General features: G+C 45.7%; 1 protein-coding gene across 1 annotated transcript in view; it reads right to left on the minus strand.

Annotated features, from left to right (window-relative positions):
- Nucleotides 1-13,929: 13,929 nt before the first annotated feature.
- LOC144277291 (lethal(3)malignant brain tumor-like protein 4) overlaps nucleotides 13,930-25,271 on the minus strand; it is a 65,647-nt gene continuing 54,305 nt past the window's right edge. The window contains exons 20-21 of the mRNA XM_077838003.1: nucleotides 23,356-23,418; nucleotides 13,930-18,786 (exon numbers count right to left, since the gene is read on the minus strand). Of these exons, the coding sequence (XP_077694129.1) occupies nucleotides 18,658-18,786; nucleotides 23,356-23,418 (192 nt within the window). The 3' untranslated portion in view covers nucleotides 13,930-18,657. The remainder of the gene's footprint in view (nucleotides 18,787-23,355; nucleotides 23,419-25,271) is intronic.

Consider the following 25,271-nt stretch of genomic DNA (forward strand, 5'->3'; position numbering starts at 1 on the left):
AGTGAGCTCCTTTTTAAAACCCAGGTGCCCTGATTAGCCTGCCTGTCTGAATTGTTTCCAGAAAGTTCCTGATTGTTCTGGAACCTTCCCTGTTACCTTACCCAGGAAAAAGGGACCTACTTAACCTGGGGCTTCTATCACTTTCCTGTAGCCATCTGGCCTGATCCTGTCACAAGTGCCACAGACATGTATGGGGCTTCTCAGTGAAACATAGGGCCAGACTGTAATCCCAGTTAAAGTGGTGTAGATCCAGAGTGACTCCATTGACGTCAGTGGAGTCACTCTGGATTTACCAACTGTGTAAATGAGGACAGAATTTGACCCGTGATCTCTGCCCCAAAGACTTTACAATCCAAGGGCCAGATTCTTACCCCAGTTACATCACTGGGTGTTGTGGAGTTACCTTAGATGCATCTGATGAAGTGAGCTGTAGCTCACGAAAGCTTATGCTCAAATAAATTGGTTAGTCTCTAAGGTGCCACAAGTCCTCCTTTTCTTAGTGCAAATGAGATCAGGATCTGATTCTAGCCAGAGACGGTGATGAGATGAGTTATTATTACAGACCCCAAGGGGTAGGAGTGACCCTAATACCTAAACAGTAGTTCCTTGCGCTCAAACGCGAGAACAATAGAAGCCCTGACAAGAAAGAAATCCAGACAAAAAGGGGTCCTCCTCTCCAATGTATTCTGGGGGTGTCTTTTGTTTCCTTCCTCTGCCACGGCTGGAGATGGGACATTGGGCAGGGAGGGCCAGGACTCTCAGGTGGCACTTAACATTCTCTCTCTCTCAGGTGCTTGGCGGCTGGTTCTTGTTCATGTGCTCAGGGTCTGACTGATCGCTCTATGTGGGGTTGGACAGGAATTCCCCCCGCCCCCAGCTCAGATAGGTGAAACTCCCGCAAGGTTCCTGCCATTCTCTGCAGCATGGGGGTGTGGGTCACTTGCCAGGATTATCTGGGTATAGCTCACATAATCTTTTCCCTGCCACTGTGGGGACCTCGGGCACTGTGCACCTTGGTGCCCCTGTTCTCTGCCTGAGGCACTGTAGTGGTCCCTCACTCAAGTACAGAGGGAGGCCACTCCGCCTCACTACTTACAGGTGAAAAGCTCCACCCCACCTGAGTGGGGAAAAGCACAACATCCTTTAGCCCACAGCCACCTGGCTGGGGCAGACAACAACAAACAGTCTCTAGAGGGGCTCTGGCCCCCTGGGCAGAACACAGCCACAGTCTGTAGCTGCGGCTGCCTAGCTGGGGCAGACTACAAGCAGCATGCAACCTTTCTGGCCTAGGGGTGAATAGGCTGCCATCCCAGGGGTGGGGTTGGTGGCAGGAGGACCCAGGCCCACCCTACACCAACAGGTTCCAGCCCAGGGAATCTGGCTGCAGCCCACTGACTCACACTCCTGACTCTGGGTGTACAGTCCCGTGGTCCAAAGAGTCTCTGTCTCCTTAGGACGCTCGGCTGCTGGTAGCTCCTCAGGGTCCTCGTCTGCCTCCCCCGACAGCAAGGCATTGGTCCACTCAGGGGCTGGGCCAGGCTCTTGCAGAGCCATCTGCTCCCTAGAAGAGACATCCGCTCTCTCCCATGAATCAGCTGCAACTGAGCTCCAGGGCTCTCCTTTTCTACTTCCTGTCTCACCCTGGTACTGGGGGGGAGGAGAAAGAGTGAGTATTTGGCTCTGCCCACCCAGGGGAGTGTAGTGGACTCTTCACACTCCAGTGCGGAGGGAGGCCACTCCGCCTCGCTACAGGCACGAACGAGTCTCATCCCCTGGGGGCTGTAATACTTGGTCTAATTTCAGTTGTTGGGTTTAGTGTGCGGGTGGGCTGTGATACACAGGTCAGACTGGATGATCTGGTGGGCTCTTCCGCCTTAAATTTTATCACCCTAGGACTGTAAAAGGGGATCACAGCCAGGGCAGGATTAAAGCAATCCAGGCCACTAGGCACACCATGACACAGGGCATCTATGCCCCCAACTTTGTGGTGGCAGGGGGCTCCGTGCCCTTCCTGAAAAGCAGGAGCAGCAGTGTGGGGTCAGCATGGGCCCCATCTTCCCACCTTAGGGGCAGGGCTGACTGCAGGGTCACCCCAGCTGCTGGGGTGGACCTGGGATGAGTGATCTGTGTCCACTGCAGCCTCCTCATGCTACACACAGAGCCCTCTGCTGGAGTGGTGTTGGCAGGGCCCCTGAGCACTGGGTGTTGAAGTTATCACCGTAATGAGATGCATGGGTCAATCACACTCCTCAAAGCTCTTGTTATAGGCTCTCTGAAGACTCAGGCAGCTATCGCTGCTTTGGTTACACTTGGGCCACAGTTTCAAGCTTTTCTTTGCAACTATCAGGGCTAGAAACTGACTTTCGTTAAGAAAAAATGAAATCCTACAGTCTGATATCAAAATGACTTCAGGAGCTGATGCCCTAGGCCTGGGATTACGATGTCTATGCTTTAATCCACCCTTAGTCATGCCGTCTTGTTTAGTGTTTTAGTTTAATGTAACTTGAATTTAAATAAACATGAACAAGAACAGGCTTCAGGGCTCTAGAATAGCTTCAGTTGGACCTTGGTTGGAGATGATCACTTTCTGCAATATTGATAGATCACGTCTGCTTTCCACTCCCTGTCCTGGTTACATAATGTTCTCATGTAAATTTTATAAGAGAAAATACAAAATTGCCTATGCATAAAAAATGACTCACTGGAAAACTGATCACATTGAACTTAACTATGTTTTGATCCACAGCCAAACTGCTTCATTTATTTGAAGTGTAAATTATTCCTTTATCTAACGCCCAGTTCACAGGGAGTTCAAGGCCATTTGCTTTTAATGGGTCTCTAATCAGAAAGTTTTACAAAGTAGTGGGGAGGTGGGGGGCGAGTAGAGAAAGCATTTGGGAGGAACTTGAAATCCTCTTCTGTCAATTTATAGATGCAAGGTTTCTAATCCCCACACCCCCACCTCGGTTCACCCACGCCAACTCCTCTGCATTGCTGGAGGGCACTTTTCAGAGTTGTTTTCTCTGGTGAATTCTCTTTTGAATGTTGTTACAATTTCAGACAAAGAATGTGTACTATTTAGAAACTCTTAAAGTCATCTCTCCCTCACCCTAACCTCATTCCTGGCAGCGTTTGTCCTTGTGATCCAGCCTGAAATCTTTAATGCAACGGGCAGGTCTATATTACAGTAGTACAAGACTCCCTAGGCTGCAGTGTGGTGGTTCTTGGGTATCCAGGACAGGGAGTTACCTGGTTACCCCCTGCCTCTAGATAGAGGGAATCTTGCTTGAGGGTAGAAAGTTGGCTAGATTGTCGGGCTCAATGGGTAGTGATCAATGGCTCCATGTCTAGCTGGCAGCTGGTATCTAGCGGAGTGCCCCAAGGGTCGGTCCTGGGGCCGGTTTTGTTCAATATCTTCATAAATGATCTAGAGGATGGTGTGGATTGCACCCTCAGCAAGTTTGCAGAGGACACTAAACTGGGAGGAGTGGTAGATAAGCTGGAGGGTAGGGAGAGGATACAGAGGGACCTAGACAAATTAGAGGATTGGGCCAAAAGAAATCTGATGAGGTTTAGCAAGGACAAGTGCAGAGTCCTGCACTTAGGACAGAAGAATCCCATGCACCGCTACAGACTAGGGACCGAATGGCTAGGCAGCAGTTCTGCAGAGAAGGACCTAGGGATGACAGTGGACGAGAAGCTGGATGTGAGTCAACAGTGTGCCCTTGTTGCCAAGAAGGCCAATGGCATTTTGGGATGTATAAGTAGGGGCATTGCCAGCAGATTGAGGGACATGATCGTTCCCTTCTATTCGACACTGGTGAGGCCTCATCTGGAGTACTGTGTCCAGTTTTGGGGCCCACACTACAAGAAGGATGTGGAGAAATTGGAGAGAGTGCAGCGAAGGGCAACAAAAATGATTAAGGGACTGGAACACATGACTTATGAGGAGAGGCTGAGGGAACCGGGATTGTTTAGTCTACGGAAGAGAAGAATGAGGGGGGTTTTGATAGCTGCTTTTAACTACCTGAAAGGTGGATCCAAAGAGGATGGATCTAGACTATTCTCAGTGATAGCTGATGACAGAACGAGGAGTAATGGTCTCAAGTTGCAGTGGGGGAGGTTTAGGTTGGATATTAGGAAAAACTTTTTCACTAGGAGGGTGGTGAAACACTGGAATGCGTTACCTAGGGAGGTGGTGGAATCCCCTTCCTTAGAAGTTTTTAAGGTCAGGCTTGACAAAGCCCTGGCTGGGATGATTTAGTTGGGATTGGTCCTGCTCTGGGCAGGGGAGATGGCCTCCAGAGGTCCCTTCCAACTCTGTTATTCTATGAACTGGATGTCATCTCCCTAACACCACCAGCCACTCAAGCACCCCCTTCCGGACTATGCCAACTCTTGCTTTGCCTTGCAGGTTAACAAGAGGCGCACCCCAGTCCCTGAGTGCCTAGTGATATCCAGCCCCGACACTTGTTTAAAGAAAACAAAACCCAGATCCAAACTTCACAGGTGTTTGAAATCCAAACTCCCAACCAAAGCAGGGAGTTAAGCCCAAATCCTAGGCTAATCCCCTTAGCTCTGGGCAATCCTTTCTCTCTAACGGGGGAGAGATCAAACACAGAAAAGAGCACCCATTTTTACATTGGCTTATGGAAGTGTGGGAATATACTGAAGGTTAGGAAGATATTGATAACTTTCATATCAGAGCACAAGTGTAAATTCTGTCCCCAAGTACTTCTGGGAAAATAAACAGTTAAATAATGGAGAGCACACAACTAGTACTCAGAAAGCAATGCCTGAACTTAGTCTGAGGACAGGTCTCGTGAAAGATACAAATGAGACACTTTTACATAGGAGATAGTCAAATAATAAATCATAAACAAACTCAGGCATTTCTAAGGCACCAATCACTGTGATTTCTAAGTGCTGGAGAACTGACTCATTGACTAAGTGTATTTCGCTAGGAAACAGATGGAGATATTCCAATAATAAATGTACCTATCTCCAAAGGGGGAAAAAAATCTCATTTACATTAACAGTACCTTGGTGGAGATCAAATGAATAAAGCCAAGAACAGAATCATATAAAGAGTTTAAGTCAGACTTAGACTGGACCCTTATATACTTAGTACTGGGGACAGTGTAAGAATCAAACTATTAGAGGATGCTACCCATGAGTATACAAGGTTGTAGAAAAATTGCATATGCTGTTTCCCCAAGTAACACAATGAAGTCACACTATTACACTCTTCACTCTCACCCCTTTGAGGCATTAAAAATTCCAAAGATAAAAGGTAACCAACAACTCAAAACAGAGTCATCCATTATGTGTGGTAGCCATCCTACTCTTCAAACAACCTATCCCTTGGTTGGTCTCCAAGGGTCCAGTCATCCCATCCATTGAGAGGCTCATCCAACCAGCAAGCTGTCTCAGTCTCTCTGCTGCAATCAGGCCTCTCTCCCAGGAGAAGCAGAGCTCTGCCCTCCCTTCTAGCTAGTCCCCAACTCAGCTGAGCCTTCTCCACACCCGATATCTGCTGCAGGTGTAGTGGGGCGGGGCTAACAGGGTCCACAGGCCCTCATTAACCCTCTCCCTGTCACACTCCAGGGCAGGGACGGACACCAAGGACTCACTGAACCAGAAAGTCCAAACTCCTTTCAAGAATGAGCCCCTCCACATCAGGCTTAACTTACCTTGGCAAAGCAGTGTGGGGAAGCTTGCACCATAGTTACCTGTTGGTGGAGAGGCAGAAGAATTCACACTGTAGGGCTGAGCATGCAGCGCTTGCCTCCAGCAGTGAATTCCGTGTTAAGAGAAAAAGAGAGGGACAGATTCTTGGCTGTTGTAAACTGACTTTAATAGAGTGATGCTGGCCCAGAGTCTTAAAACCTAAACCCCCTCCCTGAACTAAGGACTTTTGTTTACACTGAGTGCAAACAACTGGGTTGTCCAAGGGCAGTTTTGAGATGAACAATTCATTTGTTTTCATTATATTTTTAAAATTATGTGCCTGCTTTCTTTTTGATCTTGCTGCAACAGATGGATTCTTGCAGGACCCCCTCTCTCAGCAATGACTAGAATAATCAAGGTTAGAGAGACCAGGACAGGAGTTCCACCAGCCCCAAGCGCTCATTTTGGAAGCTTTAAAGAAGAGGAACATGGTGAGAGAATTGGATTTCATGTCATGCCCCGAATTCGCTAGCTGGAGAAATGCGTGTACACAGTCCCAACTGTCACGGTGTGAGACTCACCCCTGCGGCGCCTCCTGCTGGTCTCTCAGAGAATTAGTTCTTCCAGCCTCCAGAGCGCCCTCTGTAGGCTGGTGTCCTGCTTGCTCCCGTGTCCTTCCCAGACCCCGGTGCCCCTTTTATCCAGGGTGCTGCCCCCCAGCAGTACCCCCACAGTCTCTGGGTCTCCCATCCGCGGGGAAGCCCCACCCACTATCCCCCCCTCGCCTCAGTCTTTGGCTACTGACAGTCACCACTGAGACCCCACACACTGGGGCGGATTGCAGTGTATAAGCCAATCATCACAGGCAAGGGGGGTTTGGACCTGCTGCCTCTGCCTACCTGTGGGCTGCCCCCTGCAACCCCAGTACCCTTTTTGGCCTTCCACTAAGCCTGCAGCCTGGGAGGTTTCCAGGCTGGAGCTCCCCAGCTCCTCTGGCCTTCCCCCAGCCCTGCTCTACCTTAGCTACGCTCCCCAGCAGCCAGGCCCTTCTCCCTCTAAAGGCAGAGAGAGTGTCTGCCCCTGGCCCACTGCCCTCTTATAAGGGCCAGCTGAGCCCTGACTGGGGCGTGGCCACAGCTGAGCCTGCTTCCCCCAGTCAGCCTGGGAACTGCTTGCTCCCAGCCACAGCCCTCTCCTGGGCTGTTTTAAGCCCTTTAAGGCTGGGGCAGGTGACCTGTTTCAAAAAACTAAAACCAATGTTAGCTAGGCACAGCCCTTTCACTCTTGGACCGGTCTTCAGCAACTGTAACCACATCAGGCCTTTAGGGTAGAATTGTGACAGACTCCATCTCTCTGCTGTTTCAGCTCTCAAAGGCTCAGTAAAACCATTCCCAGGCAGTGAGCATAGGCTGCTGGTGCCTTAGTACAATACTTTGCACAGTCTCTGGTGACTTTCATAGAGGATCTCAAAGCACTTTACAAACTAGTCTCCAAATGCCCTTGTGAGGTAAGTAGGTATCCTCCCTCGTACTGATGGGGAAAGTGACATACAGAGAGGTGAAGTGACTTGCTCAAGCTTACAAAGGGAGTTAATGGCAAGGCTCGGAGCAGAACCAAGGAAGTGTTTCCCTGTTCTAACCACTAGACAACACTGCCCTCCTAGCAGTTGCAATACATAAGTACCAAATATGTAGATTTCTTTTTATTACTTTATTTAAGAAGCTTTAATAGGTTTACAAATCACTGTTTGAAACACCCAGCTGAGTACATAAACAGGAACCATGCAGAAACAAAACAGAGAAGGGAAAACAGAAGATTGTCTGTTTCCACCAAGCGTGGCCTGAAACTGTCCAAGAACATCCAGATGTCTAACACCTAAGGCTTTGTCTACACTGGACTTTTGTCGGTAAAACTTTTGTTGTTCAGGGGTGTGGAAACCCCACCCCCAACCCCCAATGACAAAAGTTTTACAGACAAAAAGCACTGGTGTGAACAGTGCTTTGTCGGCAGGAGAGCTCTCCTGCCGACAAAGCAATCACCACGCGTTGGGGGTGGAATTTCTTCTGTTGGCGGGAGAGCACTCTCCTAAGTGCAGGTAGAAAAAGGAGGATTCAACCAGCAAACCGGGCAAGGATCCATCCTGAACCAATTCAAAGGCTGGAGCAGAGGAGACATGCAGTAACAGCTATGCACTACTGCTACCAAGATGTGAGGCTCAGCCAGCATCATGCATCTGGGACACTAGCATATTACCCACCAATTCAGCAGGGTCCATCAAAGTCAGGTGAGGCTCCACAAAAATGTTATACTCCAAGAGTGCATGTTTTCAGTTCAGAGCAGCACCAAGCCAACTCTTTCTGTACATATCTCCCAGATGGAATTCTGAGTAAATGAGTCATCAACTCGTGTCCCCACTCCCTGTTTCAGCGAATAGAGTGTATTTCATTCTGTCTCTGGATAGGATTCATGTAAGAGAAACTGAAGATTAACGTCCTGAAGATTCAGAGCAGGCTGCACTGCAGGGACAGGAGAATGGTGAAGAAATTTGGCAGCATGTGACCTCCAGAAGAAGAAAGGGGAGCGTCCATGTACCAGCAATGCAGATACAGGTAAGTAACCGTTTTCATGTTCTCTCCACAGGTACTAATGCGGAGAGTGGACCAGATGATACGTCTGAGGGAAGGGAGCAGAAGGAGACTCTGCCAATTGGAAGGCATGAGATGCACTGTCCTAGGGTTGGGGGTTCCACGACCACCGCTCCCAAGAGAAGGATGCGGGTGGTGGTGGTCGGGGACTCTCTCCTCAGGGGGACTGAGTCATCTATCTGTCACCCCGACCGGGAAAACCGAGAAGTCTGCTTCTTGCCAGGAGCTAGGATTCATGTTTTGGAGAGACTGCCGAGACTCATCAAGCCCTCGGATCGCTACCCCTTCCAGCTTCTCCACGTGGGCACCAATGATACTGCCAAGAATGACCTTGAGTGGATCACTGCAGACTACGTGGCTCTGGGAAGAAGGATAAAGGAGTTTGAGGTGCAAGTGGTGTTCTCGTCCATCCTCCCTGTGGAAGGAAAAGGCCTGGGTAGAGACTGTCGAATCGTGGAAGTCAACGAATGGCTATGCAGGAGGTGTCGGAGAGAAGGCTTTGGATTCTTTGACCATGGGATGGTGTTCCAAGAAGGAGGAGTGCTAGGCAGAGAAGGGCTCCACCTAACGAAGAGAGGGAAGAGCATCTTCGCAAGCAGGCTGGCTAACCTAGTGAGGAGGGCTTTAAACTAGGTTCACGGTGGGAAGGAGACAAAAGCCCTGAGGTAAGTGGGGAAGTGGGATACCAGGAGGAAGCACAAGCAGGAGCGCGTGAGAGGGGAGGGCTCCTGCCTCATACTGCGAAAGAGGGACGATCAGCGGGTTATCTCAAGTGCCTATACACAAATGCAAGAAGCCTGGGAAACAAGCAGGGAGAACTGGAAGTCCTGGTACAGTCAAGGGATTATGATGTGATTGGAATGACAGAGACTTGGTGGGATAACTCATATGACTGGAGTACTGCCATGGATGGATATAAACTGTTCAGGAAGGACAGGCAGGGCAGAAAAAGTGGGGGAGTTGCACTGTATGTAAGAGAGCAGTATGACTGCTCAGAGCTCAAGTATGAAACTGCAGAAAAAACTGAGAGTCTCTGGATTAAGTTTAGAAGTGTGAGCAACAAGGGTGATGTCGTGGTGGGAGTCTGCTATAGACCACTGGACCAGGGGGATGAGGTGGACGAGGCTTTCTTCCGGCAACTCACGGAAGTTTCTAGATCGCAGGCCCTGGTTCTCATGGGAGACTTCAATCACCCTGTTATCTGCTGGGAGAGCAATACAGCAGTGCACAGACAATCCAGTAAGTTTTTGGAACGTGTAGGGGACAATTTCCTGGTGCAAGTGCTGGAGGAACCAACTAGGGGCAGAGCTCTTCTTGATCTGCTGCTCACAAACAGGGAAGAATTAATAGGGGAAGCAAAAGTGAATGGGAACCTGGGAGGCATGAGATGGGAATGGGAACCATGAGATGGTTGAGTTCAGGATCCTGACACAGGGAAGAAAGGAAAGCAGCAGAATATGGATCCTGGACTTCAGAAAAGCAGACTTTGGCTCCCTCAGGGAACTGACAGGCAGGATCCCCTGGGAGAATGACATGAGGGGAAAAGGAGTCCAGGAGAGCTGGCTGTATTTTAAAGAATCCTTATTGAGGTTACAGGGACAAACCATCCCGATGTGTAGAAAGAATAGTAAATATGGTAGGCGACCAGCTTGGCTTAACAGTGAAATCCTTGCTGATCTTAAACACAAAAAAGAAGCTTACAAGAAGTGGAAGCTTGGACAAATGACCAGGGAAGAGTATAAAAATATTGCTCGGACATGCAGGAGTGAAATCAGGAAGGCCAAATCGCACCTGGAATTGCAGCTAGCAAGAGATGTTAAGAGTAACAAGAAGGGTTTCTTCAGGTATCTTAGCAACAAGAAGAAAGTCAAGGAAAGTGTGGGCCCCTTAATGAATGAGGGAGGCAACCTAGTGACAGAGGATGTGGAAAAAGCCAATGTACTCAATGCTTTTTTTGCCTCTGTCTTCACGAACAAGGTCAGCTCCCAGACTACTGCACTGGGCAGCACAGCATGGGAGGAGGTGACCAGCCCTCTGTGAAGAAAGTGGTTCGGGGCTATTTAGAAAAGCTGGACGAGCACAAATCCATGGGGCCGGATGCGTTGCAGCTGAGAGTGCTAAAGGAGTTGGCGAATGTGATTGCAGAGCCATTGGCCATTATCTTTGAAAACTCATGGCGATCGGGGGAGGTCCCGGACAACTGGAAAAAGGCTAATGTAGTGCCCATCTTTAAAAAAGGGAAGAAGGAGGATCCTGGGAACTACAGGCCAGTCAGCCTCACCTCCGTCCCTGGAAAAATCATGGAGCAGGTCCTCAAGGAATCAATTCTGAAGCACTTAGAGGAGAGGAAAGTGATCAGGAACAGTCAGCATGGATTCACCAAGGGGAAGTCATGCCTGACTAATCTAATTGCCTTCTATGATGAGATAACTGGCTCTGTGGATGAGGTGAAAGCAGTGGACGTGTTGTTCCTTGACTTTAGCAAAGCTTTTGCCACGGTCTCCCACAGTATTCTTGCTAGCAAGTTAAATAAGTATGGGCTGGATGAATGGACTATAAGGTGGATAGAAGCTGGCTAGATTGTCGGGCTCAACGGGTAGTGATCAATGGCTCCGTGTCTAGTTGGCAGCCGGTATCAAGTGGAGTGCCCCAAGGGTTGGTCCTGGGGCCAGTTTTGTTCAATAACTTCATAAATGATATGGAGGATGTGGATTGCACCCTCAGCAAGTTTGCAGATGACACTAAACTGGGAGGAGAGGTAGATACGCTGGAGGGTAGGGATAGGATACAGAGGGCCCTAGTCAAATTAGAGGATTGGGCCAAAAGAAATCTGATGAGGTTCAACAAGGACAAGTGCAGAGTCCTGCACTTAGGACAGAAGAATCCCATGCACCGCTACAGACTAGGGACCGAATGGCTCGGCAGCAGTTCTGCAGAAAAGGACCTAGGGGTTACAGTGGACGAGAAGCTGGCTATGAGTCAACAGTATGCCCTTGTTGCCAAGAAGGCCAATGGCATTTTGGGATGTATAGGTAGGGGAATTGCCAGCAGACTGAGGAACGTGATCATTCCCCTCTATTTGACATTGGTGAGGCCTCATCTGGAGTACTGTGTCCAGTTTTGGACCCCACACTAGAAGAAGGATGTGGAAAAATTGGAAAAAGTCCAGTGGAGGGCAACAAAAATGATTAGGGGATTGGAACACATGACTTATGAAGAGAGGTTGAGGGAACTGGGATTATTTAGTCTGCGGAAAAGAAGAATGAGGGGGGATTTGATAGCTGCTTTCAACTACCTGAAAGGGGGTTCCAAAGAGGTTGGAGCTCGGCTGTTCTCAGTTGTAGCGGATGACAGAACGAGGAGTAATGGTCTCAAGTTGCAATGGGAGAGGTTTAGGTTAGATATTAGGAAAAACTTTTTCACTATGAGGGTGGTGAAACACTGGAATGCATTACCTAGGGAGGTGGTGGAATCTCCTTCCTTAGATGTTTTTAAGGTCAGGCTTGACAAAGCTCTGGCTGGGATGATTTAGTTGGGGATTGTTCCTGCTTTGAGCAGGGGGTTGGACTAGATGACCTCCTGAGGTCCCTTCCAACCCTGATATTCTATGCTTCTATGACGTTATCTCCAGACACCTGGAGATACAGGCTAGTGGGTAGTAATCTGCGTACTATTTTCTTGCAGAACCAGCCGTATCCCTCCTTTCATGCAATCTGCTATTTCACAGCAGGGTCAGCTCAGGGCAGCCAAAGCTAAGCATAAATGCTGCACTGCTTGGCAGAAGTCTGGGGACAGGCAGAGTGTCTACATTTTTTTAGTCAGAGACAGAAGGTCTGACTATCACGTAACTAGCTGTGATCTGTAAAGCAGTGAGGAAGTGTGGTGCTGGACATGAAGTCAAAAGAGCAATAATATTATCAACAAAAGGATAGCTAGATGACATTGCATAGGGCCATATCACCCACACTGCTGTTTTATCTTCAGCTTAAAACAAGGGGACTCCTCAAGCACTGAGGCTGTGATTCAAACACTGCCAGAGAGGCATACAGAATCCTTACTGTAAGAAAGAATCAGGCCTAGATTGATTAGCAATGAACGAATCCAACACAAGCTTGTTAAAATCCAACGCAAAGCTTGTTTCATTTAGCAGGCACAAAATAAGCTATGTGCACACATCTGTATAAGAAGAGATACTCAGAATTCGAATGGGACAAAATGATTCTATGATTTCATGTGCGCTTGAACAGAACAGTCTGCATTTGGGTGAATGGGTGTAAAGCTTGTCTACAGCACTGGAGGCAAAGGATTCTCAAAGATTTGGATGAAGGTGTTTGATGGAATGAGATACATTAAGGCTATAGCTCAACATATTGATATTGAGCTCACTGTGCTGACAAAAATACATGCAGTATGTAAAATTCCAAGTGCATAAAGATACAAGAGCACTGAGAAATAAAGCAAAACTCAATTTGACCGGGGGCAAAATGAGATGTTACTGAGCAGACACTGACTAACTTATCTAGATGCTGTAATAAAAAAAACAAGTCAAGGGTTAGTGCAGATCAAAATATCTGAAAAAAATCATTGAATGTGAATACTATAACTCCTTACCCCAACAGGAACAGTTCTGGAAGTTATGTCTAGACTTCAAAATGCCAGTGTTTTTAGTTTTGGGTGCACAACAAGGGTTTTGGCAGGTCCAGCTTCAGCTGAGATAGTCAAAAGTTTGCACCTTCAACTCCCCCGTTTTGGTAGGTATAAGTTTAAATGACTTCCCCTTGGGATTGTCTCAGCCCCTGAGCTACATCAAAGCATCATCTACAAGAATTGACTATGTGGATGGGTGGAACTAATTGTTAATCTGCTAATTTGGGATGAAAGTGAACACCACCACGCTGCATAATGTTTGCAACATATCAAAAGAAGAGAACTTTAAAGTCAACATGAACGAATGCCAGGCTGGGCTGACTGAAATCAGTTATGTGAGACATAATAAGTGACAAGAGTCCAGCAAGACCCCAAGGAAGCAGAAACAACTGTACAAATAGAAAGACCCTCAAATGAAGAGGCCTTACACAGATTTATGCGGATGTTAACATGTCATCTCTAATTTGTTACAAATTAGGTACTTCAATCACAGCACTTCTTGAGGATAGTACAAAATGGCATTGGGATGAGTGGAAAGAAAAGAAACTTTAGGGGTTAAAGAAGTTGTCACAAGAACAGAAATCCCGAAATGTTCTGAGATTATGAGCCTAAAATCTCAGTTGATACAAGTTCCCATTTGTATGCGAGCTGTCCTGTTTGACGATCGCCTGGAGCACTAACACACAACAGAACTACACTCATTTTGGAAGCAAAAATACTGGAACTTGTCTTTGGCTGTAAGCAGTTTCATGGGTATGATTGTGAACACAAAAAATTCCTCAAGTCAGCAGATTCTGACCTTTGTCACCCTCACCCAGTTCATATGACTGTAGGCATGAAATAAAGCCCACTTCCTTACCAACACCCATGTCTGTCAGATCCTTATTACAGTAAACTCAGGAAGAATCAGTCACACTGAAACAAATATTATATTAATTTTATTCACAATTCCAGAAGAAAGCATCAGTGGTAGTTCAATGTCAAACATGGGGCAGCTAGCATAAAAGGTTCAAGTATTAAACAGCAAACAAGTTTCAAATGCTGAAATGAAAACCTCACTGTGAATTTCCCCGTTTTGCTCATATTTCCAGTTCAAGTCATAGAAGTTTGAAAATATACTAGCTCATCACATGATGGAGAGAATGTCAAAAAAATTAAAGCTTTCTGTGGTACCATTCCCTTAACAGGGCATAAAAGTAGCAGACAGGGAATCTTCTACAGCTGAACTGGTTTATCCCCTGGGCTGATTCTTTTTCTTTGGTTGTATGATTTTGCTATCAGTGGTGCTGACGGCTTCTGTCCAACTCTAATGCGATTAATGACACAGAGCAGAAATTTGCTACCATCAGTTTACAAGGATGTTCATTTGTGATGAGACAGAAATTTGAAAACAAGACTCCCTGCTAAGAGGGATTAAAAAGAAAAGATCTGAACATTTTGGATTTCTAAAAAGGGGATGGGAATGCAACATACTGTACAAATATAACAAAAATCATTTAGAACTTCTGCTTTCCAATTGCCTTGCTGATCCATGTGTAATAATTGTCATGCTTTGTATTGCTGTGTCGATGAAGTCATAGATTTATCTTTGATTGTTCTTTTAAATGGCTGTTGTCTTAAAACTGAAATTCAGTCCGGCTGACAGCTCTTTTTTTGCTTATGTTTAGTGGTCCGATCATGAAAACCCCCAAACCAAGTGACAAGAGCCAAAAAAATTTTCTTTCTACTTTAAAGGAAATTAAAGAGCAGGTTTCAAACTAACAAACAAATATAATTCAAACATGTGCTTTCAGACCTCTTGCTTAAAGACAAATTGACTAGTATTTACAAAAGTGGCAGCCTTTATTTCTAAGATATGTCTGCACTGCAGCTGGAAGTGTGCTTCCCAGCTTGGGTAGACAGACATGCACTAACTCCACTTGAGCTAGGTGCTAAAAACAGCCGTGTAGCTGGGGTCTAACCACCCAAGTTTGTACCCTGGGGTCTGGGTGGGTTTGTATTTAGGGGGCCTACCCCAAGCTGCTGCTTGTACTACCCCAGCTACGCTGCTATTTGAAGCATGATAGGTTGAGCAGAGCTAGTGCATGTCCATCTACCTGAGCTGGGAAGCACGCTGAAGTAAAACTTCAGGTGTTTTACTTTTTTAGCTTTCCAATGAAATTATTGGAAATGGGATCTTGAACAGTTATTGTAAAGTTGTTTGTTTTTATTAAAAATAGATATATATGTGGAAGGAATAGAGCTAATAATAGATACACGTTCTTGCTTATTCTGTGAAGAAAGTGACCAGATTAGAAAAATAAGCACAAGAAGCATATTCCCCCTCCTCCTATCCCCAAACGGTTCCCTTCCTTCTTCCTGGCTGGAAGCTACCACTATTGTTCTTCTTGAATAAACTCCAGGCAAGTACAAATTCTCTTCTTTGATGTAGCTGGCTAGAAAGCCCCTAAATTAAAGATCTCACTTCTCTCTGAATAATCCCAGTGATTGCAACCCTCATGGCTCGTTTCACTGATGTTCATTTTCTTTTTTTCCCTTTTTTGCCAGGAGCCAATCTGCTGTTCCCACTGAGGGTCCCAATTTAGGGAAGGAAGGAAAACAGGAAACTCAGTAGGACCTGCTTATTGGGAACAGAGACATAGTGAAACACTGCACTCACACAGTACAATTCATCAAACAATGTCAAAGCACTTTACATGGATGGGTAAGTTGTATCCTGGTTTTACAGATCCTGGGGAGGCACAGTGATGAAGTGACTCACTGAAGATCACACAAGCAAGTCAGTGGAATAACCAGGACCTGAACCCAGGAGCCAGGCCTCCCACACCCCTGCTCTAACCACTAAGTAATGGTGCTTCAATTAGAATGTGAAGTGTGTCAATGCATGAGATGTACTACTTGTGATTCCAATTATAGGGACCCTTTGCTTAGGGTGAAGTTTACCATAAAATGAAAAGCTTCACCATAAAAAGGAGCCCACTGTATTCTAAGTCACCCCACAGCATTTCTTTATATAGTACTAGTACACTCAGACTGTGATAATGAAATTGCACTCTTTGGTGATTATCCCCTGTTATCACACTGGAAATGTACTTATTTTATAAAGTGCATATCTGACCCAGCACCACAAAGCTGCCTTAAATTACTAAACTCTACTGCAGTGGTGTATGCAGTGCACCATCTGTTATTTAATATTTCAGATTAATCATAGAGACTCCCTCCCACCACTCACTTACAGTAGCTCTTCGGTGTGGAAGGCTTAAACTCCTTAACTCCTTGTACAAAAATAGAAAGCTGGGAGACATATTGCTCCACAAATTAATCCTACACTAAACAGATTCAGCAGCCTGGATTCTGCTCTATTTACAATTTTAAAGGACTTTTTACTTGACGAAGGTTACAGAGACCTTGCTCTCAGAAGCTGAAAAGTAAAGTTCGAACATGGATGTAGTGGCTGGAAGACCAACAGTTGCCCTTATGTTTGTGTCACACAGTTGCGTTCAAAGCGTTTAAATAGAGGTTGGTAGTTAATAACTGTTGCGGTAGGTGTGGGACTACGACAAAGGCAGCTACGCTGGTGATGTAGACTCCAAGTACAATAGCTGGGGGGGTTGGCGGTGTCTGAGGGCGGTTCATATCTTCCCACCATGCAAACCCCTGGGAAACTCATCCAGCAGTGGTCTTGACTGAGGGCAAGCATGAGCCAAGTCATGTAACATTAGCCCTGCTACAGCATTCAGAAGTGCAAACTTTCTTACATACACCAAGCCTTGAGTGGTGGGATTCTATGAGGACAGAATATGTCCAAGCTCCTGAGGATCCCTCTGAACACCCCCTTCTCCCACATGCACACAAAATCCCCAAGCGGATTTCTGATATGCAACCACCCAGTGAACAGGTTGGCCAGGGATGAAGCCATGATGGTCCAAGGCATGGGAGGTCGCAGAACAGAACTCTTGGGGATGGAAAAAGTGATCACTTCCCCCCAGGTTTTGCTATATTGAAAGGAGTTTTCAGTGTATTAACAATTGTGTGTAATTGTCACATATTAGGCATCACACAAGGGGCCTTCTGCCTCTAAAAATGACACTGTGTCTTTTGGAAGAGCAGGAAATATTGCCAGTACTTTATTGGTACCAAAGTGTACGGATTGTTATGTATTGCACAGGGACATAACGACACACTTTGTCCCCCCCGATACAATTACTACCTGTCTCATTCTGGACAAGCTAGTTCCCTTACTTGAACCTCTGCCTTCCCCAAATAGGCTCAGAAAACCTGGGACTGTCTGGTGCCATTGGCAAGTTGGGGGTAGGGAATTTTAAGCAGAGGTGGCTGCCTCGCTCTGTTCTTATTCTCTCTTGGCAGAAGCCTCATCTCAGTCCTGCATGCAAAAGGCACTTTTCCCTTTCCATTCAAATCCTCAGCCTCATCCAAGGAGCCTTCTCTGCTAATTCTGCCTGCAGCGATGCTGGAATGCTCCAAGGAACTCTGATATGACAGTGCCATGACAAGCTTTAGTCATTCAACACAGTGCCTGCTGTTAAAAACTAAAGCAAATGTTTTTAGGAGGTCCTGTTCACAATGGGAGGAGAAACATGCTAGCTACAACTGGGTTTAAACAGGACTGTTTAAACATGGTGCTGCTCTTAAGGTGGTGAGGGTCTTAGTGAGACCACCAAATTCATGAATGCCCTTTACCTCAGTAAGATCTCCATGGTATAGAGATGACAATATTCCAAACTATTCCTTGTGGGCATGCACGAGCTAGAATCATTTTTCTAAATACCTTTAGTGTAGACCACTCCTTCAGTAGATATCTCTGCCCAACCACTGCCTGTCTTAAAACAAAACTTCCAATCACTGGCCTATCTTAGAGCTCTCTCCAGTTGCCTTTATCAAACCTGGTGGAATGAAGACTTTTAAACTCTGCATTCAGAAAAACTGGAGCATGTCATACGAACCTTGTGGTCTGAATTGGAATTGCTACTTTCTTTCCAAAAATAACGTAAACCATCCCTGTGATGGAGCCGTTTTGACCCCCAATGTTGCGGTTCTGTTGGTCTGCAGGCATCTCATTAGCTGAGAGTATTTGACAGCCAAGAGCAAGATGATGAACTGTGGGATTTTAAAACCAGTCTGGAAAAGGTCAGCAGTTGATTCCTAGTGGTGAGGAATTCAAGTGCATTGCTTTGAAGTGCAACCCGTCCTCCTTTTTTCTCCTACTGCCCCCCTCCAGTTTTAAACATACAGACTATATTGTACACGCTGGTGATAATTCAGACTCTTTCAGGCACTATCATTAGACAGAACAGTCATTTTGCTCATAGGGTTTTGCTTGAGATAGCAGCTCCTCTAATAATATCACCCTGGATTCCCCTTATAACGGGAGGTTTCTTCTAGATCTTAAAAAGAGATCAATATACCAAAACCAATTTCAATTAGAAAATATAATCATCTCCTCTTCCTGGAAGTGACACCACCCCTATCCCAGGCTGGGGCAGGATTTTTACATCCTCAATATCCTTTCAACGGGTTTCACATTAAGTCAGTCTGAAACGTGATCAGGCCCCTGCTTACAAGTGTTCCAGTCAGTCTATTCAGCACTGTGTAAAGCAGGCACTAGGCGCTCGGTTGCTGATGCGGTCCCCCTGTTCCTCTTTGTTCCCTCTCGGCCTGCATCAGAGGGATCTTCTCAGTCTTCTTCTGCAGATTTGAACATGAGGATGGCATTGTAGATTTTCAGTGCAGGACCCAGCTTAATGCTCAGTATTTTAACTATGTCCGCCTGGTTCAGGAGGAGGAAGGCTTCGCCGTCTATCTGCTGTAAGACAGAGAAACAGTATGAAATGAAGATTACTGCCAGGAAACTTCCATGATTCCCTCCCCAGCTCCCGGCTTTCAATTAAATAAACATAATGTATTAGGTGCTGATGAAAGAAAGCAGTGTGACAAGCCTTGAGCTCCTGTATTTATCCACAGATAGGCATGCACAAGCTAAGCTTCCCGCACATGCTACCCTTTTCAACATGACTCAATCCTAATGTAGACGGACCATCTCTGGAAGTGAAAGCACCTATGCTGAGACTACTGATAAGGGTGCAGTTAGTGGCTGTTATGATGGCTGGTTATGTCTATTAGGAACTATATTGTGGCCTAAGGATTACTTCTATTTTAAAATTCAGATGCAATCAAGGATCCTACAAACTATTCAGAAAGTAAAATCATACACCTGACTCTCCAAAAAATCATGAAAAATCATGGAAAGCAAATCTCCAGTAGGATGTTATTCAGAAACCACACCAATCATGGGCTGGAGTAATACAACACTCTGCTACTTTATACAGAGCTTCTTGAAGTCCCATTAAAACTATTCAGGGCAAAACTTAAAGGTGAAGGATCTTTGACCTGCAGATCTGCACAAATGCTTTGGTCACACATGCTGAAATCTCATAGCTGAGAAACAGTTTCCTGTGATTTAAAAGTTTGATTATTTTCAGAACTACAATTCTGCTCATAAATATGGAGTCTCCACGTAAGCAGAAAACAAAACAGATTCATGAGAAATCAGTTTCAAAGGCGTAAAATGAGATTGCTTAGTTTAGGAAGGAGAAATGAGAGAGGTATATAAAACAATGCGTGGTACGGTGAAGATAAAGCATCTGCTCCTATTTACCCGCTTTCATAATACAAGTGCAAGGGAACGTTCAATTAAATTGAAAGGAAGCACATTTAAAACTGATTAAGGTAACCCTCTTCTTATGTTTTTACAAAATAGGTATTTAAGCTGCGGAACTCACTGCCGCCAGGTATCACTGAGTCCCAGACCTTAGCAATTTTTTTTTTAAAAGGGAGTAGACATTTACATGGATTAACAAGAACATCCACAGTTACCCTAGAGAGGATAAAGTTATAGGCAAGTGTGACAAGGTGTCCTGAGTCAGGAGTTAACAACATCCTGTCACTCTGATACCCACTGGTATTATATTATTTGGTATTAATTGGGACCTAATTGGACAAGTAGTTGACTGAGGGTGTCAATTAACTGAGTAGAGCTACCGCTGAAGGGCTAATTGAAAGGGTAGTAGCCCTAGCAGGTGGGACTATATACATGACAGGAAGGAAGTGTGAGAGAGGAGGGAGTCTGAAGGAAGGCAGGACTGGCTGCAGGGAAGCTGGCTATGGAATGTAAATACATGTAAATAAAACACTACAGGCTGTAGCCTGTTGAAAGAACATAATAAAGCACAGCGGTGAAGGAAACCTGGAGTGGTTGTGGTCTGTGATTAAGGCCTGTAAGGACTCTCTGGGGGACCACCCCGTGATAGCAAACTACTCCATCAATGTCCATTACAGGGATCTGCAGCATCTGGCACGGACCAATGTCACAAATAGGGTCCTGGACTAGGCATGGCACGTTTCTGATCCACGATGACAATTCTTACATTCCTAGGATTTTTTCTAACTGGAAATCTATTGGATTTTAACAATTGGCTGAGTAGCGTGGGTCTGTCTAATTACACTGGACAGTCAGGTGGGCAAGGCAAAGAAATGGGAGCCAGATCTTATTTCTGTTCCCCTATTCCTAAAAACACTGCGCAATCTTGTGCAAGTCACTTAACCTCTCTGTGCCTCAGTATCTGCAACTGTAACATGGGAATGCCAGCAATGCTCCCTAACTCATAGCGGGTCACACAACTTAATTCATGAATGTTTGTAAGGTGCTCAGGACTGCTGTGATGAGCACATTAGAAATGCCTAGAAATAAACAGAGAACTGCTTAAATAAAACCAAATGGATCTAAAAAAAAAAAGCATGCTGCAAAGCAGTCGTATATTTCAGCATGATATTTTGAGGCTGATACAATTATTACCACTTCACATTGATCCTGTTACTTTCTAAGTCATTTTATTTTAAAGAGACCCAGTCCTGAATTAGTCCCAGATGCAAACGTAGTATACCATAGGCACTGATATTATGTGTCACTTTGTTCCAGCCTGCTTGGCCTCTTTCTAAAATTCTTTGCACAATTAGTTCTCTTTAGTGCTAAGGTAACTCAATAAGAAAATAAAGCATCAACTTTCTCTCCTCCCCAAAGCCTGCACTGGATTCATTTACCTAAACAGAATGCAGTTACAGGCCTGATTACATCTAATGGACTATTCTAGTGGAGTTCAGAGGTTCTGCCACTCACACCTTAATTCTTGCCAGATGCTGGCTAAAGCTCAGCCCATTATTAAAAGTGTTTTAATTTCGACCTGACAATTTAGTTGTTATACAAGTCTGAAAATACATGAACCCCTTCATGCCAAGGGTAGGGACTGGTGCTGAGCAGGGCTCTGGACTGCTGGAGGCAAGAGGTGAAATAGGAAGGAGCTATGCTGGAAATGAAATTAACTCTAATTACAGATATAAAAAGTTTAAATGGTGGATTTATTAGTAGATTTACCACTAGAATCTCGTTTATCCAAATCTCTATTTTCTGAATACTTTGTCAGGAATCGGGTTATTTCCCTGTGCTTGGTTACACTAAAAGGTCCCCTATTTATGTGGATAAATTCCATGTTCCCCCCCTATTTAGTTAAACAGTGTTCCACTGTAATATTACCTTCTGTACGGTACTTTTTGAAAGCCTCAAACTGTTTTACAGAATGAAAATATGTACCGATATACATAACTATGAGCATGACTTCCATTTGCCTGCCACTGAAATGCAGCCATCTCAGGGGTGCAATCATTTATGTATATCTGGATTTATTAAAAGTATGCCCATTACAATGAGCACTATGTACTATTATTTATTCGGAACCCAAGAACATGCTAAGTGCCTCGCAGAACATAGAGAAGATAAAGTCCCTATCCTCAAGAACTTACAATTGAAATAGACAACACACTGATGGTGCAAAAAGGAGGCACGAATAAGCAAGCTGATCAAAGGAGTGTTAAGTACACCTTGAGTTGCACCTGGAAATGTAATCAGAAGCCAGTAGAGTCCAGAGAGCAAAGGTATGATTCATTAGAGAAAGTTTGCTAAGTAAGAAGACAGCCAGGTTCTGCAGTAGCTGAAGTTTTTGAGTGGTGTTAAAAGACCAGGCAGAGTGCAGTTCAGAGTAATCCAACTTGGGATGTGACAAAGGCAGGGAAAACTGTGGCAAGATTTGCATCCAAGAGGAAAGGCTACAACTTCCAAAACAGCTGCAGATTCAAAAAAAGGTCTCACCCGTTGTTGCCGCCTAGGAATCCAGGAACAGACAGCAATCCCTAAGAGAATCCCCAGGTTGCCAACCTCACTAACAAAAGCAGACATACCTAAGGCTGCGTGTCTGTCATGGAGGTCACGGATGTCACAGATTCTGTGACTGTCCGTGACCTCCGTGACTTCTGCAGTGGCTGGTGCAGCTGGCTCAGGGTCTGCCTGAGCCGGGCAGCCCCTGGGTTAGCAGCAGCAGTTTGCGTGTGGGAGAGGGCTCAGGGCTGTGGCAGGGGGGTGGGGCAGCACTTATCTCGGGGAGGAGGGGGGCTCCCAGAAGCAGCCGGCATGTCCCTGCAGCTCCTAGGTGGAGGAGCCAGGGGGCTCTGTGCGCTGCCCCTGCCTGCAGGCACCATCCCTACAGCTCCCATTGGCTGTGCTTCCTGGCCAATGGGAGCTGCGGAGATAGCACATGTGGTGGGGACGGCACACGGAGTCCCCCGGCCTTCCCTCCCCTAGGAGCTGCAGGGACATGCTGGCTGCTTCCGAGGAGCTGCGCAGAGCCACGTAGGGAGCCTGCCAGCCCTGCGAACCATCCCCCACCAGCACAGGTCCCAGGCCACTGCCCCTCCCGCAGCACCAGCAGGTGTTCCAGGCCATGTCCCTTCCCCCTCCCCCTCAGTATCAGCAGGGGGGTCGCGGACACCCCCCCCTTCCCCCCAGCATCCGCTGTGGCCCTGGAGCACCCCGGCCCAAGTCTTAGTTAGGGGTATATAGTACGAGTCATGGACAGGTCACGGGCTATGAATTTTTGTTTATTGCCCGTGACCTGTCCATAACTTTTACTAAAAATATCCGTGACTAAAATGTAGCCTTAGGCATATCCCATTACTTGAAGGAGCAGATGAGATCTTCATTGCAGTGCAGTGCAGTGCACTACACTACATGATAGTCCAAGACAGGACCTGAAGAATAACCTATGCAAGTTTAAATTCACCCTCCAGTTTTAAAGTTTTACTCATGCTGGAATTTGGCTAGGATGCTGCAGCTCCCCAGAAGTGCCACATTCTTTTTCATAAGCAGAAATCATAGCTTAGCTAGGCACCATGCACCATGACTCCAAATCAATAGAAAGGCAAGAGCACGTAGCTGGCATTAGAACCTCCAGTGCTACAGGACAACACTTAATCAAGCTTTACTTACCTCTTCCCTGAATACCGAAGCTTGTTCCTTACAGCCAGGTAAACGCTGGACAAAGCTAGCCACCTAAAATATATAGTGGAAATAATGCAGTTAACACAGAGAGATTAATGGGACACCCTCAACTTAAAAACCGTATTTCCATCTTAGTATCTTAGTATGTTCTACCTATTACAGTTACAAATGACATCTGAAATGTCTATAGCTGAAAGTGATGACAGCAAAAGTCTCTTTTTCCATTTGTCTCCTCTGTGCATAGTCAATTCCACGTTCTCCCATGGAGAGTCCACCAGTTTCTCCCTTGCTGAAAAAGCCCTTACAAAACATTGACATTATTTTTAAGGATTTACAAATCAATCAATCAACCAACCAGGAGGTATGATTAAGAGGGCGCTCTGTCAGAAAACAGAACTTTTGGAAATTAAGATAATGTAAATGAGTTGACAGTGTCCCTGTCAAGAGGCAAGATTTAGACAAGTAAATATGTATCACTTGCTCAAGGAAGGGATACAACAGTTTACACACATGTGAAAAGAGGAAGCACTAGGGAGAGAAAGGAACTACCATTCAGTTATGGTGAAGCAAGGGAGTAGAACTATGACCAATGGGATAAAATGAGGAAAAGTTAATTTTGCGTTGAGTAGCAGGAAAAACTTTCTAATGGTGAGATGTATTCGACTGTTGAATAGTCTCCCCAGGGATGGGGTGAAAGCCCCATGAGTTAGTTTATTTAAAACTGGACTATACAGTGCACTATATGGGGGAAGAGAGAGAGCAGAAGAAATAGACTAGTTGACTTTATGTGTGTTGTTTCAGTCTCTAACTTCCATGGTTCATGGAAGATTTGTATATCAAGGCATAATTTGTTCAAACATCTCTTACTAATTGGATGCTTCCTATAGGGAATGGCTCTATTTCATAAGGCATGTTCACTTGAGTTGGTATAGATGTGACATTTCTCCCACCAATGCAAATGGACAAGCAGTTAAAAGGGACACTGTCTAATACTATTTCCTCTCTCTTCTTTTTAACTCCTGATTGCCCAACCCCATCCTCTCCTAAAAAGCACGGATACAAAATGCCACCTCCTACTGATTCTACTGTTTCTGAATTTAGCAAATATTAATTCTTCCTTCTCGCTCCCATGAGACTATACAGAAATGAAGCAAACAGGGTTCCTTCTGTTTACAGAAAACTCCCATTGATTTCATTGGAACTGTAGGTGCCCAGCACCATTTAGGATCAGGCCCAGTGTTTAACTACTATTGCCGGGCCAGCAAGAAGAGTTCTGTTTCAGAAGATCCACACAAAAAAATGGTAACTTTATACCACAAGGAAATTTGGGGTTTCTGAATGGTGAGATATGAATCCAGCAGCCTAGGTTGTTTGCAGAGTTAATTTCTCCTTGGTTTCCCCTATGGAAAATTCCTATAGAATTTAAACAAAAATTAAGACCTTTCTATAGGTTTCTGAATTGTGCTACAGAATTTAATAGAAAAATCTATACTACATGTACACGCAACAGGGTGGTCTGTCTCCTTTAAAGGGCAATGGGGCCCAGAGCTAGCCAACCCTATTCCATGATATGGGCCCTTTAAGAAAACAGATGTTTAAGGGGATAGCAGACAAACTGGGAAAGGGAGTGAGGGTTAATCAAGTGGCTACCCCTGAACACAATAAAAGTCAGCTATAAGGTGACTTTCAGGGGGCAGAGAAGAACTGCAAGGGAGCAGCTCCCTGGAACGGGAACCAGATCCTGGATACTGGTGGGATAGAGAAGCCTGCCTGAATCACTGCACAGGCCAAGAGGGAGGGCTGTAAAATCCTGAATGAAGGGGAAGGACTTGTGAATCCAGGCACCAGAGCAGGAGGAGACATGTGGAAAGACTCTGCAGAGAGGCTGCAGGCTGCAGTCGGAT

Source organism: Eretmochelys imbricata, chromosome 19, assembly GCF_965152235.1.
Source record: "Eretmochelys imbricata isolate rEreImb1 chromosome 19, rEreImb1.hap1, whole genome shotgun sequence".
Lineage (NCBI taxonomy): Eukaryota > Metazoa > Chordata > Testudines > Cheloniidae > Eretmochelys > Eretmochelys imbricata.